This window comes from Megalobrama amblycephala, linkage group LG8 (genome assembly GCF_018812025.1).
Source record: "Megalobrama amblycephala isolate DHTTF-2021 linkage group LG8, ASM1881202v1, whole genome shotgun sequence".
Classification (NCBI taxonomy): Eukaryota; Metazoa; Chordata; class Actinopteri; order Cypriniformes; family Xenocyprididae; genus Megalobrama; species Megalobrama amblycephala.
The window spans coordinates 19361304-19383143 of NC_063051.1; the positions used below are offsets into that span (position 1 = coordinate 19361304).

General features: G+C 37.2%; 1 protein-coding gene across 2 annotated transcripts in view; it reads right to left on the reverse strand.

The window, feature by feature from the left end:
- cachd1 (cache domain containing 1) overlaps positions 1-20621 on the reverse strand; it is a 79846-nt gene extending 59225 nt beyond the window's left edge. The window contains exon 1 of one of the 2 annotated variants that reach the window (XR_007186165.1): positions 20143-20621. Coding sequence is in view for 1 of the 2 variants with exons in the window: in XM_048199910.1 (XP_048055867.1) it covers positions 20143-20493 (351 nt within the window). In the remaining variant the exon portion in view is untranslated. The remainder of the gene's footprint in view (positions 1-20142) is intronic. The other variant, XM_048199910.1, reaches the window with a different exon arrangement.
- Between the last annotated feature and the right edge of the window lie 1219 nt (positions 20622-21840).

Here is a 21840-nt window from a genome sequence, read left to right on the forward strand (position 1 = left end):
ACTATAGGTGCCCTTATTCTGCCATCCCGAATAAAAAGGATAAATTAGAGCAAGAAAGACAAAATCCATTTCAGTTTATTAGCAAACTGCTAATAAAATGGGTCATACAACAAATGGCCAAAAAGCAAGTCTATCTTAAATGCACAATATTATGTCAAAAACGTAATATCTAAGTTTTTTTGCATAAATTTTTCAGTCTGTAATCTTGCTTTGATAAAAGGGTTTTAACAGATACTGAAGTGCGGCTGACATGTTTCACATTAGCAGTGAATATACTGAAGTGTGCGTTTGTGAGGGGGTTGGGTGAACGAGAAGAAAACGAGTGTAAAATGAGTTCCACATGTGATCATATAAGGGTGGACTACATTTATAATCTTACATACTTATCAGGTTAATGGAGCATAAGTTGTTTTAATGGTTCTTTAATACCAAAACTTCTCAAACTTATCTGATCATCGGAACTGAAGTAATGACACTATGCAAGGCTGGAGCAAAAATGACTTTGGTTTCCACAGTTACGCATTACTAGCACAGACAAAACATTGCATTCATATACTTTCAAGGTCTTGGACCATGTGCAGTTCAGCCTAAGTCAGTCTGATGACTGTCTGGGATGATGTCTTGAGGGAAAAAAAGTGTGGTATTACTATAACAAAATCTTAACACATCCAGCATCAATATACTGTGAAAACGGGGATGTACATCGAGCCTCACTCAACTTACAACGTGTAGATAAATCACCTACAGAGATAACACACCCTTATGCCTGTGTGTTCTTGATCTGCTCTGGGTTGAACTTGTGTTTCAGGCCGCCCCTCCACCGAGAGAGAGACTGAGTGTCGGTGGAGGGGCCAACAGAGCCTGGGGTCCTACAATAACAAAACCTCTTTGTGCAAACACTGAGGGGCCCGTTGAGAGACCGGGTCACGGAGCGGATTCTCTCGCAGATCTCCAACTCGCGGCAGCCCTGTTTTTTTTCTTCTTTTTTTTTAGTCCAGCAGACAGGATATAATGGTTTCCACATGTGAAGGGGGCCCAAATAACAATGACAACAGTTGAGAGGCCGAGTGTTTTATTACCTTGAATTTCTGCGTACAGCCATTGCTGCAGGCTTACAAGATCCAATATGCACAGCAAAAAAAAAAAAAAAAAGGTATACTTGGTGTAAAATGTTTAGGTAATAAGCTGTAGAAAAGAAAGAAAAAATGCTGTGTTGTCACTACATCTTACATTTGTTGATAACAACTGTTTTTATGATTTTCAAACCTAAACACTTTGTAAATTATGATTAAAAGCAATTTAGGAAATATAGCTGGCTAACATAGATGAGATTTTGTAGAAATTGCAAGTGACATAATTGAGGAAGAAGAAGCATCAGTAAAAACAAATCACTGTATAACATTGTTTTCCATCCAAAGTGTTTATGAATTTATAGTTCTTCATTATAGCTATGTAAATTCCAGCTATTATAGCATATTAAAAACCTATAAATAGCTGTAAGTTAAAAAATTAAGGAAAAATGTAATGAAAAATATAAAACAATGTGGTCGTACATGAAAAGAAGGTTTTAAAAGTGTAGGCTACATCAAACTAACTGAGAACTTAATTGGTATAAGTGAAAAACTGAAAACAACTTCAAAATAACAGAAGAGCTGAGCAGCATTCAGTAGCGACTCAAGAAGCAACAAATGTCATCCACTTTGCCACATGTAGAAAAGAAATAAGAAAGTGCTTGCGTATTATCAAGTCTTTTTTGTCACTTTGAGGTTTCAAATGTAGTTAATTATCTTATTAGCACCATGGCAACATACAGAGAAGAGCAAGACTTTTAGAGTCTTCTGACTAAAAATAGGGAAGCAGGCACATCTGCTTCTAAAAGCTGTGAAGGTAAACATGAGAGAGACTCAGAGTCTGTAATCTTTCCTCTCGTGGGGTGTTAAATTTTAGGAGATGAGCGATGTCTGTATGTCAGTGGTGAAGTCTGAGCTTCAAAAGCTGAGCATAATTCACAACTCGCTGGAAAAACATAAAAGGGGGAGGAAGAGGGAAAAAAAATTGGGGAAAAAAAAAGGTCTTGGAGTCAACATCCCTGTCTGACATTCCCGGAGCTCATCCATCTATGAGGGACGATGGAGACACTGCTTCATTTCCTGCTACACTGGCAGGGTCTGCCTAGAACCAGATCATCCAGATTCTCATCAGATGAAGTTTCCATTCCATTTCTATTAAAGGTGCTACAGAGGATGTTTTGTTTTATACATTTTTGCAATATTACTTGAAACTGTCTTTACTAACTGATAAAAGACTATTTATTAGGTGCACTGAAAGGAATAATATTAATATACATCATCTGTGCACGAGTTAGGGCCTTAAAAACATCAGCCAATCATTTACGCGGTCATCGCGTAAACGATTGGCCCTCTGGCTTGTCAATTACTGCCATGACGTTCCTTGTGAGAGACGTGCGCGGCTGCGAGCTCCAGTAACTTTCCACACTCCACAGACGCCGCATGCAATGTTTTTGTCAGGAGACAGGAGTAACAACTGCAGATTATGAGTTACCTGCGGTGAGTCCGACATAATGAATCCACTAACACGACACAGCGAATGCCGGTGGTAAACACTCATGTTCCAATACTCGTGCACGAGTTTTTGGAGGCGTTCCCTCGAAATGAGCTGTGAAGGAGGGGGGTTGTTCTTACGAATGCGCTCATTTCAAAAACTCAGTAACAGTCTTTGGTTTCTCAGTCGACGAAAAGATCCTCTGTAGCACCTTTAAAGTTTAAATAACGTAACACGCAACGTAACACGCAACGTAACACGCAACGTAACGCGCAACGTAACACGCAACGTAACACTAGGGCTGGGCGATATATCGCATGTGATTGTCACGCGCATTTCGTCAGTAAAGCCGGTTCCCTGATTACCGCTAAATCGCCATCACCTGCTTTCAAATGGAGCGGCATTTAATAGACAGAGCCGTAGTTCACTGACAAGCCACACAATATCGCGTTCATTATCGAAGGCGATTCATCTGCGATATGAGATTTACCGGCTTTACTGACGAAATGCGCATGACAATCTCGATATATCGCCCAGCCCTACGTAACAAGCTACGTAACACGCAACGTAACGCGCAACGTAACGCGCAACGTAACACAGTTCTTATATAGCATAGCAAATAGTTGCAAAGTGGTGTTACCAAAACGGCCACCACGTAAAGTAATACCATGCTATTGTTTAAAAGTCTACTAACCAGACATGGTATTTAGGATTGAGCTTTACAGACTGTTCATCATTCTCAAACTATAAAACAAATAAATTATTTAATATTCAACAGTAATGGTTTTGTTTTTCCCTGTCTAAAATACTTAAATGGTTTTCCAAAACATTTGTTTCCAATCCACTGAAGATGAAAGTCAAACTTCAGGACTTCAAACCTGGGCCTTGTTAAACAGAAATACCATTTGACAACTTATAAAACTGCTTTATTGGTGGATCAAAGTAATAGATCAAAGTTCGAAATGATTAGTTAAGAGTTTCTTGGTAGCAAACCTAAACCAAAAAACAAAACCTCCCATGTGAAAACTTTCAGAAGAATTAATCCATAAATGTATGCAGACCTACTAAACATCCATACACATTCTCCATCTTGGGCTCAAGCAGTTTTGTTTTTTTTAAAATCACACACAGGTGTGATCAAATTGCAACAAGGAGGAATTTTGTGCCGTGTTTTCAATTATCGTGCTACATGCGGCTTATGTTGCAAGTCCTGGACCGTGCGCTGGCTACCCTGGCACTCATGGTGGTGTAACTTTCCAACTACCTCAACCCACAACGCCCACAGATGGTCTGGGCAACGTCGGGCTTAGCTGCCCTCTGTGCCCATTCTCCTTTAACACTGCCAACACAGTCAGACACACACCAACAGATCTGGCACCTGTAGTCATAATTACACCCTTGTAATGTTCTTCATCTGAAGCTTTTGAACCGGGAATGGCTAAATATGAAGCAAGTGAGGTGAGAAAACCTCGAGGACTAGAGAGCAAACACCGACTAGAAAAACAGCATGGTAGAAGACAGGATTTCTGCCTGGACTGAAGGACAAATCTCTTTTTCCACATAAAATATGTAATTCAGATCAAACATCCCATAGAGTCAGTTTGAGTTTACGGGAACAAGGCAATCAAACTGTGACTGCAGGCTTGTGAAAGCCAACATTTCAGCACCATCAAGCTTAAGCAAACAGACCTCTCCTATAAACCAGCGATCTGCTTTTTTATTCAGAAAACGTAATTCTCATTGCTTTGATTGCATTAATTCAACCACATCACTTGGGAGAGCCAAACTGAATGAAAACACGTATAGCAGATCAAGGGTGGTCCTCTCACTCTCTGTTTTTGCATTATATTAAAATATGAGGTCACGTCTACATTCTGCATTCTCTCGAGATTGTTCCTCTGGACAAAAAAATTACTTTGAAGTCTTTCAGGTTGGATACACACACACAAAAAAAAATTGTTTTAAGGACCTTTGTGTTAAAACGTTTGGAAAAGCCTGAAGAAGAAAAAAAAAACTCACAAGATTTGTAGCAAAATGAATTAAAGTATTAGTTTATGTCGTTCCAAAACAGTTTACCTTTGAAACACAAATTATGATATTTTCACCAAAACTTTAGGTTACACTTTATTTTGACATACTTACTATAGAGTTACAGTTAGGGTTATGGTTTGATTTAGGGTTAGTTACCTGTAACTATGCATAATTTACTGTTATTACTATAGTAAGTACATGCAGTAACATGTTACTATCCACCTTAAAATAAAGTGTTACCAAATTTTAAAGCTTCAAAAGGTTCATAAAGGAATTCCATATGAATTGAGCAGTTTAATCCAAGACTTCTGAAACGACACAAAAGCTTAATATGATGAACAGATTTAATTTAGGCTTTTTTTAACAACATATAAACATTGCTCAACACACATACATAGACCACATCAAATATGGTAAACAAGAATCAAAACAGCTAGTCTCAGACAACATATTCACCAGTCTGTTCAGTGACCGTATTCATGTTGCACACAAATCTAGAAAGCATTCCTGAAATCACATGGTCAAATTAGATTGTTTACTATGCAACATCCAAGAGTCAGGGTGCACAGATATTAATCAGTCTGTTGGCAAACAAAATTGTTTTTATATTTGATGTTCAATAGTTGCTAGGTTTGTCAAAGTTCATCCGGTTTGTGCAGGGTGCGATTTGTGAAAAAACCAGGGGGGCCTGAAAAGTTTTTTTTTTTTTTTTTCGTCTTTTTTTCCCCCTTCAAATTAAATCATAAACCACAGTTTTAACCTTGAGATTTGAAGTATTAGATAGATTAGATAGCTTGATATTTGACCACTATTTACAATGAAACTAATAGTTCTTAATTTCTGATAGGAATGAAAAATCAATCGGTAGTTATTGATTTTTTAAAATAGAATAACGAGATACAAACCTCTACATTCAATTGCGTTTGCTCCCATGTATTTTTGATGATATTGCATACACATACAAACTTTTAGTCTCCAAGCACGCACATATGGAGAAATACACATTTATGTCAGATTTCGTTAGATAGAACAGAACCAGGGCCGTACGCAGTGTTTCATAATTACCGAGGTCACAAAAAGTAGTTTGCTAGGGGGGTTCGGGGACATGCTCCCCCGAGAACATTTTGATTTCCCTGGTATACATATGTGCATTTTAAGACGTTTTAAGGCCAACAAATTTAATAGCTTTAAAACCATGTCAACAAATACATAGATGCATGCAGAGATTTGAGGCAGCTTTAATCACATTTTTGGTAATTTCATGACTTAATTTATAACAGGACAACGATGGTGCATGCTTGAAGTTTCTTTTGCGATTTATTTCATCTATAATAAAGTTATTTGCAGCGCGCGCCACCGTATTTGCACATGCAATTCTTGAGTGCGCGCCGCGAACACAGTTCAACGGCTGATTGGACAGTCATGTTCATTTTTCTGAGTTTTACTGGCATAGCTTGACAATATCTCATCTGACCACATTTCACTGTTGTTCAACTGAAGCTCCTACCTTTTCCGCGCTCGTTTGACTTGAACCTGGTGCTGAGGCGAAGTTGGAATGTGCGGCTGAAAAGTGTCCCATTTGTTGTGGTCGTAAAGAGACAGTTCTATATAAACGAAGCGTTTTCGATTGGCGATGTTTTAAAAAATATTCTTATTTTTGGTATTTTATATGCTCTGTTGGTGGTTTGTGAAATAGCATCACCCAGGGGGGATATTTATTTATCCCCACCAGGGATAAAAATAATTCAGCAGAGGCAGACCAGAAGGGGTTTGTGGAACCAAATATTTGAAAGATACTGATATTTTTTCCCCTGCTATTTCGGCAATGCTATGCTGTGATCTTTTGTTCTTGGCATATACTGTTTGACAATAAACATTTGTCCTTCCTCTATCCTGATGACCCGGAGTCACTTGTCATATAGTGGTGACAGAGCCAGCAGACAGAGCGGCAGTGGCTCATAGAGGGACGCTTTTGGGGCTGTCACTTAAGAATGCACCATCTTTCCCCGGAACACTGACCAACACTACCTAGAATTACTGAACACATGTGCTTTGTGTTATAAACTTCAAGTTCTCAAGAACAGACCAAACCCTGGGGACCTCTAAAGGTGTATAACACTTGAGTGAGTATTTTGGTCCGTTTTCCCAAAAGAAAACTTAAATGTGTATATTTGCTAAAAGATAATTGTGACAACTACTACGCCAGCACACAGATGACCTCAAAGCAAACACACATGGACTAGAACCCCACAAATCTTTCATTCTGATTCCATAAAACTCCTAAATGAATACCCAACACAAGGCCTACAAGAAGCAGCACATTCCAATGATCAGGGAGAATCATTCCAGTCTGGGATCACTGCTTATCTCTGGTTATTCTCGGATCAGTAAGACAGAGCAGGATCCTGCTGCTCGCTTCAGTCCAGAGGACAAAGGCTCTGTTGGCTGACTGCCGGATGTGAACTCATGGTGCGTGGTGAACACGCTCAGATGGACACAGGGGCTTGGTTACAGACAGCATCAGTGAGGGAGAGGGGCTGCTCTGATACCCACATGCCTGCCTTTATAAAAGCCCCGATATACTCACGGCGAAGTTCTTTTTCGTTCTTCGCTTAGGGGTAAAAGAAATATGTGAGCAACGGTATATTGTTAGTGAACATCCCGATGGCACCCACACTGATGAGAGTGGTGTTTAAATGAATATGTGCTGCATGCTTTCCTCTTAATAACAAAATAATCACAACAAAATGAGAAAAAGTATTTTTTTAAATAAATCATAAGATTCTGACCATAGCAACATGGAGATGTTTGCACAAGCTCTGCAATTTGGCATTCTATTAGTCACGTCATGTTTATTTATATTAGGGCTGTCAAACGATTAATCGCGATTAATCGCATACAAAATAAAAGTTTGAGTTTGCCTAATATATGTGTGAGTACTAGAGCCCGACCGATATATCGGCCGGCCGATATTATCGGCCGATATGAGCTAATTGCATTTAAATCGGCATCGGCGTTTATAACGGCCGATGAAACATGAGAAACAGTCTCATGCTTCACTCATGTTATGAGTGTTGCATAGTTTGCCCACCAGAGGGAGCTCTGCAACTCCCCAGTTGACAACAGCGCCAGAAATCCACTACAGAAGAAAGTATTGTTGTACTCTTTTGACGGTGAGTCTGTCGTTCGTCATGCGAAATGATTGTAGATTTAGTTCATACACTGTATATAAAAACAGTGTGGTAGTTCTAGCTAACGGTCCTATCATTATCACTTCTAAATATTCTGTAACATCACTTACAGCCGCTAATGCATTGCTATATTAGATTACCCACAAAGCTAATACCATGTTTATCAGTGGAAGAACGCGAACGTTAATAAGAGGTCAAACTATAACGTTAGCGTTTAACTTATTCTAAATATATCTGCAGTGTTTCCCATTTAACTTATTTTAATTTTATTTTCAATTCATTGACATGGTTTTGTGGAATATTGAATTTGTTTGGTATAGCTCTTTTACTTTAACTTTAGTATTATAATTTATTTACAGTACACACACAGACTGTTAAAACCAGCTTCAACTGGAAGTAAGTAAAACTGTTAAATGTTTAAAACCAGACTGTTTTTTGATCATTAAAAAATATATACTTTTGATGTGCAATTGTTTAGTCATTGAGACTGTAATCTAAGCTTTTTTTAACATAATCCCTTCTGGAAAATGGTTTATACAGCCCACATACATAGAACAGGCAGATATTTTGCTATTGAATGTTGTGTAAGTGTAGTTTATAGGAAATGGGTCTAATATCCAGTTTATTTTCAAAATCAAAATATCGGCTTATAAATCGGCTCTTTTCGAGTTAATATCGGCATCGGCCCCCAAAAATCCATATCGGACGGGCTCTAGTGAGTACTGTGTGTAATTATTATGAATATATAAATACAAACAAATTAATGTATATAGTTAAGAGAAATATCTTATTTATGAACAAAATATTTGTCTTGTATACTTGTAAATATTTCTCAAATATATACATGAATGTGTTTGTATTTATATATATATATATATACATAATTACACACAGTACTCACACATATATTAGACAAACTCAAACTTTTATTTTGTATGCGATTAATCGCGATTAATCGTTTGACAGCCCTAATTTATATAGCACTTTATACAATAGAATGCTTAAAAAGCAAGCAGCTTTACAGTATTAAACATTACAACCTCATTTTCTACAATAAAGCAGCTTTCTAGCGTATTCATGTTCATGTCACGGAGGGCTGACCTCGACAGACTGAACAGAAGAAATGAACCAGAGAAGATTTCCATGTCAAAGGCTGCAGAGCCTCAGAGCACACCTACCTTGTATGCAATCACCATGGACCAATAGTACGAGGGTATTTACCAGTCGGAGCGAACTTTTCTGAAAACGAACTTCGTTTTGGCCTGATTTTGATTGAAATGACGTCACATCAGTTCGTTCTTCGATTTCGCTTGAAGTATATCAGGGCCTTGAGTTTATTACACTCTTGCAAGGTACTATGCTATAAATCTTGACTTCAATATATGTCCAGGAAACTGTTTATTCTTGGCATTGAACTAAATATTACATATGAATGGGGTATAAAATGTTTGTGATACAATAACTTAAACAACATCAGGTAGTCAACAGGCCCAAAATGTTGGAAGTTGGTGAATATTTGCACATTTACTAGATGGAAACGTTTTAAGCTCAATGTGGCAGTGACATGGCGAAACATTTGGCTACAAATAAAATAACTAGAAAAACAACTTGTGGGAAAAACTGTACCTCATTTGCCATCAATTATTTGTATAATACCTTAGTTTCAGTCAGGTTTGCATGCACATGTTCATGGGAAATGGGTGAGGAAAAATAACTCAGTCACTTTGATTTCTCTTTAAATTCTCTGCCAACGACAAGCATTGAGAACGAGACAGAAAAGCTTTTGAATCAGCAGTCTGGAAATGTAATCGACAGGGTTTCTGTCAGATTATACACCATGACACCATTGCAAGGCTAAAGTTTGGCTGATCAAAGCTCTGGGGACTCATGAACAAATTTTTCCTCACGCAAATATGCATTTGTGCACAATCTGGTAAACTCACACCTAAAAAAACATGATCCACAAAGTCTTACAGCAAAGACAGTAAACACCTCAGGCAACCAAAGATATATTTGCTGTCAAATCATTGCTTACATTCCTTTGCAGCTGCTCTCTAAATGATGACATTTCCACCGAGAAAGCTGCCAGGATTAATTCAAATTGTAAAAAAAATAATAAAATAAAATAAAATTTAAAAAAAAATGCCAACCTTGCCTCCTTTATCCCAATTCCAGCTAAACACAGGAATCTGACACGGTTTTGGCACCATCCATAATGGTTAATGAAGTGAAGACATTGCAAACAAACTCACCTAATCATCTTTGAGGAACCCAAACTGAGAAGAAAATCAGATGAAAGATTTGTCAAATCATCATTTAAACACAACTGAAGGTCTGATTCCGGTTTGCAGTGTAGTAAACTCACTCACTGAAGACATTATCAGGTTGAAAGCGATGTACAAAAACAGAACAATACAAAGCAGTTTTGCACTGAAATTAAACAATAGGAGATATAATGCTGACTCAAATAATTATGGTGTTTGCAGTTGTAGACTGAAAGGGTTAGCCTATTTCACTGTAAAATATAAATTCTGTCATTATGTACTCACTCTCACGTCGTTTCAAACCTGTAAGACTTTCATTCATCTTCTGAACACAAATGAAGATCTTTTTGATGAAATCTGAGAGATATTTGTCTCCATAGACTGCCTTTGCAACTTGATCTTTGCCACTTTAAAAGGATCCCAAACAGATCTAAAAACTAATCCATATGAATCGAGCGGTTTAGTCCAAATTTTCTGAAGAGACTTGATTGCTTTTTATGATGACAGATTTAATTAGAACAAACCTCTTCCCGGAAGCTCAAACATGCTGTGTAACACGCAGCACATTTGAGCTTCCCATTAAAAAGCTACACTATATTATTATATATATATATATATATATATATATATATATATATATATATATATATATATATATATTTTATATATATATACACACACACACAAACAGACAATTAATCATCAGCTAAATTTTATAATCATGACAGACCTAGATGAAATGAATATTAAAATAGGCAAAAACAATTAAAAATCCAATATCATCTGATAATAATATGGTGCTGATATAATAACTGTTTGATAAAATAACTGTTTTCTGTTTTAAATAAAATGTCATTTATTCCTGTAATAGAAAACCTTTCATTAATAACATTTCTTATTGTTAACATATATTAAGCTGCTTAATATTTTTGTTATAAATGTGATACATTTTTATGAACTCAACTGAAAGTTTAAAAGAACAGCATTTATTTGAAAGTCTAAATTTATTGAAAGTCTAAAAGTCTTTAGTTCTAATTTCTTTCAAAAAAATAAATAATAAAAATACTGACCCCAAACTTTTCAATGGTATATATGTGTGTATATACCTATCTGGACAACCACTTGCAATACTACAGTACCACAGTATTACATAACTACAAAAGGAAAATAACACAGAAACTGTAATAAAGCCTTTCAACAGAGTAAACGTGCATGCAGAGCCCACTGCACATTACTCTAAGTGCCTCCATCCAGACACCTGCATTCCCACAGTTCTCTGCTGCAAACCGTTCATTACACACAGTCTTCCTTTCAGCAGACACCAGAGACCAAAAGCGCTGTCCCCAAGACTCCTGTAAAAGAGACGCTGGCACTGGACCAGTTCACACACACACACACACACACACATACGAGTGCCAAGCGGACCGCTGCCGGGCACGATTCATACATCGAGCGCAAACATATTCTCCTTCTCTCCCACAAGCTTGCCGTCTCTCATTCTCTCTCAGGCACAGGCACCTAGTAAAACAGGCAGTAAATTGGTCCCCACTGCTAAAGCAATCACAAGACAAGGGCAGTTTATCTGAAACCACACTGCAACATCTCTATGAAGTCTCCAGCGAACATGAATCAATAAACAGAAGAATTACTTTCGAAATGCTCGTAAATAGTCCACGCATGCTCTAATAAAGTCCACACACACAAACGTTAAGCGGCAACTTGGGTATCGTGGCCAATAAAAATTCTTTTTGATTCCCTTTTCATGTTTTCATATCATAGAGGGGAAATGTACTCTCGTGCCTAACACCCAAGTTCATCTGCCGTGCTAACGCAGGTGTTGCGTTACCAGTCAGTCTGGGTAGATAAAATGACTGTCCTTGGCAAGCAGCAGCCCAGCTCGAGACAGTCATAGCAAAACACAGCTGCTGCTTGTTGCTCTAGCAGCTTTCCTCCTTTTCCTATTGCACATTCAAAGCAGGAACGCTCCTTTATGTCGGCCAATTAGTGGCCTCAGAGTCAAGGTTCTTTTTATCTTTCAAAGTACACACTGCAAGAGAGAGATTCAAAGTTCAGACACTATCTTAGGTCATTTCCTGCTTCATCTTGGGTGGCGAGAGGGTGCCAATCTTCAAAATGGAATAAATGAGATTAGAACTACCTGTATACTAACAACAAAAAAGACAACCAACTAGTCAATCAGTGACTAGTCAGTTAGTTACGCTAATTTATCAATATTTTTGTTCAACTTTTTTGATGGCTGGATGACGAATACAGAACTTTTCAGAGAGCATTTTAGCAAGGAATGTTCAGATATTAAAATTCTGTTTGATACAAATAAAGTGATAATTATGTTTGATTTATCATTATGGCCAATAATAAAATGGTAAATGCTGAAAGTAAAATATTAAAATAAAGAAATATTCAAATAAGAAATATCTAAAAATCATCTTAAATGTGAATTTAGTCATCAAAATATAAATATGAAACATGGATATTCATAAAGCCTTCATTCAGTCTACTAAAGATTAATAATTTAATAACACTGTTAAATGTAGTGTTATTAAAATTAACTTTAAAAGAGTGCAAGATGACAGCAAAGTCAATCTAAATGTAAAACAGTCAGAAATGAGAATGCCCAAAAAACAATAATCGAAATTAAATTAAATAAAATACATGTTAATAAAATATAATAATATTATTATTGTAATGGTATGGCATCAACATATCATACAACATATCAACATATCATTCAAAATGCCAATCATAAAACGCTAATAGGGTCACAGGTCTAACCGTCTTATGCCTCTCATGAATAAAAAGGAAATGTGCCCCAAGTACCACAAAGAGGAATTCCCACCTACCCTCTTATCTCAAAGGTTATCAGATAAAGGGGTCTGGATGGGATGCAAACTACTGACCTCTGTATTTATGGATCCTCTTTAATCTCTAAATCAGGGAGTGACCCCTGATCAAACACAGTGGGCGCTCTCATCCTCCCTCTCTTAATCTCTAAACGCATCCATCTTCTATCTGAGCTCCTTCCTCTCTGATGGAGAGTACATGTTTTGCCAAAATTCCTCAATATACAGAACATTTTCATTTATATATTAAAGTTGCTTCCTGGAACTAATAAAACACTGTCTGGCATAGGGCCACTTTAGAGAAGCATAAAGCAAAATGCCCGGATGCCCAGACAGAGTGTCTGTTAAATGAGCACTTTAATATTGTGAACGGCTTAGAAAAAAAAAAAAAAGATAGAGATGGATGGTAATAGCAGGTGTGAATGTGATCCAAGTGTTCAGGATTAATGAAGTGGAGTTCATTCATTCACTCATAGTGAATGGGTTTGTGTCCTCACCCTGTCATTTCAGGGCTGTTCAGACCCCCGTCTACTCCTCCCACACCGAAACATTCCTGCCTCAGGCACTTCGATGCCCTATCAAACTAGCCCCCTATATACATAATACATGAGTCTCTAGAAACTCAAACGTCAATTCAAAATGCACTTTCTCTAAACAATCAATAACAACCTGAGAAATCTATTCCAAGATTAATTCAACAGCCTTTAAAGTGAAGATAAAAGCTGTAGGAAGACTAAACAAACTGAGTTACAACACTGATGGGTTCTCAAAGAAAAAACTAAACAGCCCCATCACTAAGATAGGAATTGTTCAGACAGGCAGAAAAAAAAAAAAAAATTGTTGTTGTTGTTGTTGTTGTGCCCAGACTCAAATTTGTTTAGTTGTTGAAGCTGAAACCTGAACAGCAAGACATGTTGTTGTTGTTGTTTTTTACAAATCCAATCAAAATGTGGTTTGAACTTTGAAGTCTGATTGAAATCTGAATTTCTGCTCATGTCCAAATGGTCAGACAGGACTTAAAGGATTAGTTCACTTTAAAATGAAAACTACCCCATGATTTACTCACCCTCAAGCCATCCTAGGTGTATATGACTTTCTTCTTTCTGATGAATACAATCGGAGTTATATTAATAATCACCCTGGCGCTCCCAAGCTTTATAATGGCAGTGCACAGAAAAAAGTGCATCCATCAATCATAATCGTACTCCACACGCCTCCTGGGGGGTTAATAAAAGCCTTCTGAAGTGAAGCGACGCATTTGTGTAAGAAAATATCCATATTTAATACGTTATAAATTAAAATAACTAGCTTCTACCAGACCGCCGTCCGTATTCAACTTACGAAACAATCGTAACTGACGCAAAGTTTCATAAGATTCATTTCGTAAGTTGAATACGGAAGGCGGTCTGGTAGAAGCTAGTTATTTTAATTTATAACGTATTAAATATGGATATTTTCTTACACAAATGCATCGCTTCACTTCAGAAGGCCTGGATGGATGGATGGATGGATGGATGGATGGATGGATGGATGGATGGACGGACGGGACTTTTTTGAGCTTCATACAGGTGGTTTCCGTGCATTATAAAGCTTGGGAGCATCAAGGTGATTATTAATATAACTCTGATTGTATTCGTCTGAAAAAAGAAAGCTATATACACCTAGGGTGGCTTCAGGGTGAGTAAATCATGGGGTAATTTTCATTTTAAAGTGAACTAATCCTTTAAAGTGATTTAGATTTTTTACTTGAAACACACTGAATATGAATTACACAATGAAGGAATATATAAATAAAATAAAAATATGCAATAAAAATATTCACCCTCTCCTCAATCCTGAAAAATCCAAAAAAAACTGGCTTACAAGCATAGCACAAACAAATACAAAAGAACAAATATACAAATTATATAAACAGTGCTTTAAATGTTTCAGTTAAGTCTATCAGTAGTATTCAGGTACATAAATTGAATAATCAAATGTTAAATATCAATGCAGATCCTTAATTGACAACCCAACTCTTCAATCCTATAAGTTACTCTGTTTACTCAAAAGACGAACAACAACAAGAGGGTTATCGAGATGGTCTGGACCCTGGAGAGAGGGGGCTGTCTGTTTGAAAGGAAAAGCAGCAGAAATGAAAAATAGTCTGGTGCAAATGCAGTAAGGGCCCTTCTCGTCTCTCTGTGAATGTGAGACCGTATCAGAGGAGAGGGGGAAGGAGATCACAGTCCCAAAAAACATAAAGGTTGAAGAGAGAACAAGCACCAAGCCACCCCGCATAGTCATCCAACAAACACCAACACAGACACACTTCTGAGAGCGCAGTGGGGCCCCTGGTCTCCCATCCCCATCCCCCTTGGGATAGGGTAGGGTGTGTGAAGACCTCCCTATTGAAGACTCTGTGATAAGGCCTGATGTCCCATCCCAGGTCGACCCTGTAGGAACTTACTGAAAGAACCTTTTGAGCGTTGCACAAAGGCCAGTTCCCATGAAGCTTCTATTCTTCCCTACGTGTGTGTGAGAGAAAGAGCCCAAACTGATTAAAAAAGGCCGGTTAATTACAGCTCCTGGTAAATAAAGGCACTACAGAAGGCAGGCTCTTCTCCAAGAGAAAGGGTGGGGGGTTTGCCTCTGGGAGATTGTGAATGAAAGACCTCCTCTCAAAAGCTTCCACACTGCAGACTTTCTAACTAGGTCGTTCAATAACAGGCGCATCCTAGCCGTGCAATGAGAAGCCCTCTTGGTGAAGTTTTGAGTGAATGAAAAATACACCACAATGGCTTCGCCGAGGTTTACTTTACCATGGTGATACCCGACGAAAGGACTGCTGGGGTGGCCTTTTTTTCCCCTCACCGAAAGCCCAATTAAAGCATACAAATGTTTCGCTGCGATGGACGGCGAAGAACGATCCCTTTAGATTGTTAACTTGAGTCTGGGAGTGGTTTCATTGGGATACTGAAAATCGGTGAGGGGACAAAAGGACAGGGACAATAGAGTGAAACATAAAGCAGAAAAGATATGGGAAAAAAACAGGCCAACATGTGTACAGAGAAACCGAATAAGCGACTCTTCTGCTGCCATCATCACTAATTGGAATCAAACAGCTGGAAGAGAAAAGCAGGAACTGCTTTTAAATCACTGACTGCTAGTGCTACAGAAACGCAAACCATATCAGACTCTGAGAAAGTGACATTAGACTATGAATTTTTGTACGTGAGAGTGAGAAGTGAACTCAAAGACCTAAACACAAGCAACACACTGTAACTCTACACCAGCCCCCATATCATAATGAAGACTGTAAAATGTCATGTGGTGTGACTCTCCAAAAGTTTAATGAATGACATTTTTTTGAATATTTATGATATTTTATGATTAATAAGTCATGTGTACTTTCGCATGTATTAAAGCAGTAAGAACATTTTTATTAAACAAACATTTCTTTTTACTTGATGGTTACACCACATAACACATTTTTTTGTACATTTTTTGCTAAAATGGTAAAAAGGTTTATCAAAACCATATGAAATATGAACACAAAAAGTACATTTCTAAGAATATGTTCTTGTGTTTTAAACTGAATTGTTTTTTTTTTTTTTTAAGATTTTTTTCCTTTTTCTTTATTCCTGACTGACATTTATATTCCCCACTTTTTGAAAAGATTGGGGTCAGCAAGATTTCTTTATCAAATCATTTTATTCAGCAATTATGCGTTACATTCAGAAAGTTACAGTAAAGATATTAATAATGTCACGAAAGATTACCATTTCAAATAAATGCTGTTCAAAAAAAAAAACATTATGGTTTCCACAAAAATAGCTGCTCAATATTTTCAGCATTGATAATAAATTTCAGCTTTGCCATCACATGAATAAATTACATTATAAAATATATTAAAATACAAAAATGTTATTTTGAAATGTAATAATTTCACAAAATAAATGTTTTACTGTCTTTCTGAAAAAATAAACGCAGCATTGGTGAGCGTAAGCAACTTCTTTCAAAAACATGAAAAATTCTTACTGAACCCAAACTTTTGAAGGGTAGCATAGCATTCAACTAATTTCACTAGCAATACTGTTTCATAGCAGGTAATTAATGATAAATAAAATTTTATTTGTCAGAAAATTAGTCTATGACCCCAATTTCACTATTGGGTCAGCAATAAGGAAACATTGTATCTAAATAAATACCATAGTATATTAATATTAGCTTCATGACATATCAAATTACCTGAGTAAGACCTTCTGATAATCCACTGTACCATGGTACTGCCATAGTACGTTTTTTTTTGCTAGGGTCAATGTTGAGTCATCGTAATAATCTTCAACCAATTCTAAGAAAACTAATTATACACAACCCTCAGAAGCTAATGGCAAGTCAGGGTTCTTCTGATCAAGACCAGTGGCTGTTCCCCTCAGTCGAGCATGTGCACTTAAGCAGGGAGCAGTTCCAAAGGTCACAGTCACAGAGTAGTGGACAGTCAACACAACAAATACTCCGGAGCTAATTAAGCATTGCCGAAAAGCCTTGGCCTCACGAACAATCTACTGTTACACACTCATCCACTGTAACCGAATTAGCTAAAAAACTTGTAGATGTGTGACCAGTTCGGCAGTGAGGAGGGGGTGGCCCATCAGATTGGACTTCTTTGAAGGGGCCCCAGTGGCCGTGAGCTGATGGATGGACTGTCGTTAACTGGATGGGTCATTTGCAACGGCTCTGTCTCAATGGGCTATTTCATCAGAGATCATCCCACCCAGAGACTATGAAATGTGCTTCAAACCAGGACTAATTTCCATTGATGAATCCAGCACAAAGACTGATTCCTAGACCAGTCTGTAGAGAAAAATCCAAGATCTAAACATCACTATGCGATATGAAGACGCCAGGAATGAATAAGCCATTGTATAAGCCAGTCCTTTAAATTTAAATAAGGATGAATAAATTATGACAACGTTCATGTTGTTCCAAACCTGTTTGATTGACTTTCTCTTGTGGAACACAAACAAGACTTTTTTTTCCCCCTACAATGACAGTCAATGAGGTCCAGTGTTGTTTAGGATCACACTGACTTTTAGTTCATGGACAGAAACTTCAAAATATGTTATTTGTGTGTTTCACAGAGGAAAGAAAGTCATACATGTTTGGAATAGGTGAGTAAATTACAAAATATAAATTTTTGGTTGAACTTTCCCTTTAAATTTCAGGTGCATCTAAAAGTTTTTTGGATTTTCCTATGACCACAGCACAATTTTTACTACAATCGTATCACAGTAACACTCAGCTATTAGATTTTATTCTGACGATGTTCATTGATGTGGGAGGACAGGACACTAAAAATAAAAAAAGGATATGACAAGCACCAGCCAAGTATGCATAATCAATCCTCTAGCCCGTCTCTATTACTTTTTACACACACTGATTCAGAATTACTATCATTATTCAATTAGGAGGCCTCAGTTGAAATAGCCTCAACTTAAACCACAGCCACCAGTCTGATGGACGAACAGAGAGAGCTCAGACATGCCTGACGAGAAATACTCCAAATAAAAAAGCAAATATACCCAAGCTGAAATGTTATTTACAACTATCAGTACACTTAACTGAGTATTTATGTGAGCAACCCATCTTAAATTAGGAATTGACAGCTTAAATAAGATTGCTTGCTATGAGAAAATTACAGAATACTAAAGATATCAAAATAAAAATTATTAAACAACCTCTAAAAATATATTTTTTTATATATATAAAACAGAGTTCATTTATTGTGAAGCATGCATGAAAGATAAATACTGACAAAAAAATCATATATATCTTCTTAAATAGTGACATTTTGTTCTGTCGTAAACAAAATGAATCTCATTCATTAACATCAGACACTGGGTTGGGTCTTGAATCAGGTGTAAAAGAGTTTGTAGATACACAAGGTCAGATATGTTTTTATGGGCACAGGAATATTTAAACTGGAAGCAGAGTCTCGTTTGTGGGAAATGACTCTTGCTAAATGCATGGCTTAATGCAAGAGAAGAAAAATGGATCTCAATAACAGATATTCGGTGGAGGTTGCCAATTTGTAAATGTGCCTGCATGAGTAATTCATTCATTTGATTTACAACCAACTATAAGTCCAAAGGGAGCAGGGAGAGAGAGGCAAAAAAAAAGTGTGAGAAAGAGAGAGAGAAAGAGATTATTAACATCTGAGTGTGACAAAGGAAAAAGGAGGAGCTAGGACAGCAGTATAGTATGCCACAGATGAAAGGCCATTTGGGTCTGGCCCCCTACTGCCCACCTCTGTGCGCGCTCCCTCTGAAGTGCGCGCGTTTACACCAACACATCACAGCGCCATAACAAATTTGCCATTTGTTGCGTAAACACACTTTTTTCGTAATTCATTATAATGGCTAAAGGAATATGTTTATGCTTTATAATAGCCGTATGTCGAGCTTGAAACTTTATGATAAAGGGTTAGGACAGAAAACATATAATTAGTGTGGAATTGGCATGAATCTCGCACACACTACGGTGTACATACGTAATCTGTCTGATTTTAGTGGCGCCAAATCATTGTAGTGCATATCAGTCTTTACAAAAAAAAAAAAAAACAGACGGTTAGATATTTTTAAATAAAGAATATTTGCTTATATAATGACCCAAAACCCCGCGTTAATATAAAAAGAAATGTCGTTGTAAAGGAAACTACACCAATAGAATTTTCTAACACACGTTAGTGAAATAAATGTCTGTTTACAAAATGCAGATATGTTCATACATTGACTGGAGGAACTAATGGGACACTGCAGATGTTTCGGAAAAATGTACACGGAGAAAGTAAACAATGAATCTTTCAAATGCAGTTTTTGCATTCATATCATATTTGCTTTTAAAGGAACTAATGCACGCAAGCGTGACTGGAAACAGTCAATCAATAAACGTGCAATTGTGAGGACTGTCATTACGTCAACATGTTTTTAAATGCCCAAATTACTCTGAAATGAACAGTCTTTACATTTTATAAACAATTCAATAAGCATGAAGGTAGTTAACGTATATAGAAATGCACAATAGTATAGGCTATGACAGAACATGACTCTATCCTAAATAACGTGCACTTTATTTCAAAGTTATTCAAGATAATTAGACCATACTAAGCTCTCTAACAAATATTACAGATTATAAATGTACAAACGTGCATTAAAAGACACAAGCTTAAGTTGTAAAAGGTTGTTGTGTTACCTGCATGGTAAAAACACCCAGCTCCTGAGTAGACAGCTTCTTCATCTGCACTGCCAAAACTTGAGCCTCTTCCAGGATCGAAAACTCACTATCCGCACCACAAAATCCACCACAAACAAACACCAAGAGGGCGACTAGGCTCCACTTTGAAATCCCCAGGTTATTCCAGTATGATCGGGAGTGTGTGCTCCACGCCGTGAGAGAGAATCGAGATCCTGTCCGCGTACGACTCGCCATTATGGCTCGATGCGCTCCTGCACGGGAATAGCAAAAAACTTCACCGATTACTTCCCAACTTTCCCTTTCCACTTCTCCCACTTTCCGAACTCCAGCAGGGTTACTAAGTTGCATCAAGGCATAGTTTTAAAAACTCAAACGCTGGTAAAGAGGGCAGCATTAGTTTCTTTGGCTGTTGGCGCTGGGTTAAGTGAGTGTGTGAGCGAGTGTGTGTGTGTGAGCCGGAGCATCACAATAGGAGTGAAAAGCAGGAGGCGCGCCATCCAAACACCGTCATGGATTCGGCAGAGCAGCTGGATTTGGATTTAATCCTGTAACGTTGAGACTGGGGTCCCAGGGGCCCCTGATTTGTTCGTTTGAAGTATTTTCAGCATTCAAAACCTCCTATTTTTGCCTTCAAAATTTTACAAATCGTGTCTTGCACTAAGTTAAAATTAACTGCACAGATCTTACTGAGGCTTTAACCATGTTTTACCACAAAGTAGACACTTTTTAGAAAGGTGGTTTTTGTTACTTCATAAAAGAAGATGGTAGAAAAGTAATAACATTTGTATATTTGGGGTCAATCTGATACCAAAAAAACCCTTGTAAAAAATATAATAACCATTAAAACAAAACAAAAGCTAAACAAATTCAAATAAACGACTGACAAATCCACTGCTACATTTTGTGTCAGAGATGAATTATTATGGGGCAATATTTGGACCATTGAATTGTTTTTTTTGTTTGTTTGTTTTTTTCAGGGGCTTTTTACATTTATATAGAAACTTTTTTCTTTTGAAAAGCACATCATATATTTATGTAAAATACTTTAAGTGAATAATGTATTTCAATCTAAACTTGTTCTTATTCTCAATCTAAACTTGCCTATAAAATCAAATTACCATTAAACAAAAGTAGCTGTAAATAATACACAAGATATCACAATAAACATTCTGTTAGAATACACTGTAAATAATGCTAACTGTTGCCATTAATAGAATACTGAATAGAAGAATAGCAAACACCATGCCTTTGAGACCTCAAACAGACATATCTTGAGATCCTGTTTATAATCAGTTTTCATGAAATTAGTTAAAGTCAAGAAGTATCAACCTGGTAAAGTACGCCTGTGAGCTATCAAAAGGGGCTTGAGGTGTTTCAAACCCAAAACTGCATGAGGGTTAACCAAGAACACAATCAAGATGTTGCCTAAATCTCTTTAACTTACAGCTTGCTTCAGAATTTGCATGTTATTGCAAAACTTGCAGAATTCACTGCACTCAGCTATGGCAGGACAGGACTATAACAAAATGTGTGGTTTGTGGGGGCATTACTAAGATATGCACATGTCAACCTCAGAAAAGCACTGGCCCTTCCAATAAGTTATGGCAAATATGTCATCTGAACAGTGTGGTAAGAGAGAGCCTATATTGAGAATGTGAGGTGAACTCCGAGTGTGAGGGAACGAATGGTTTTGTG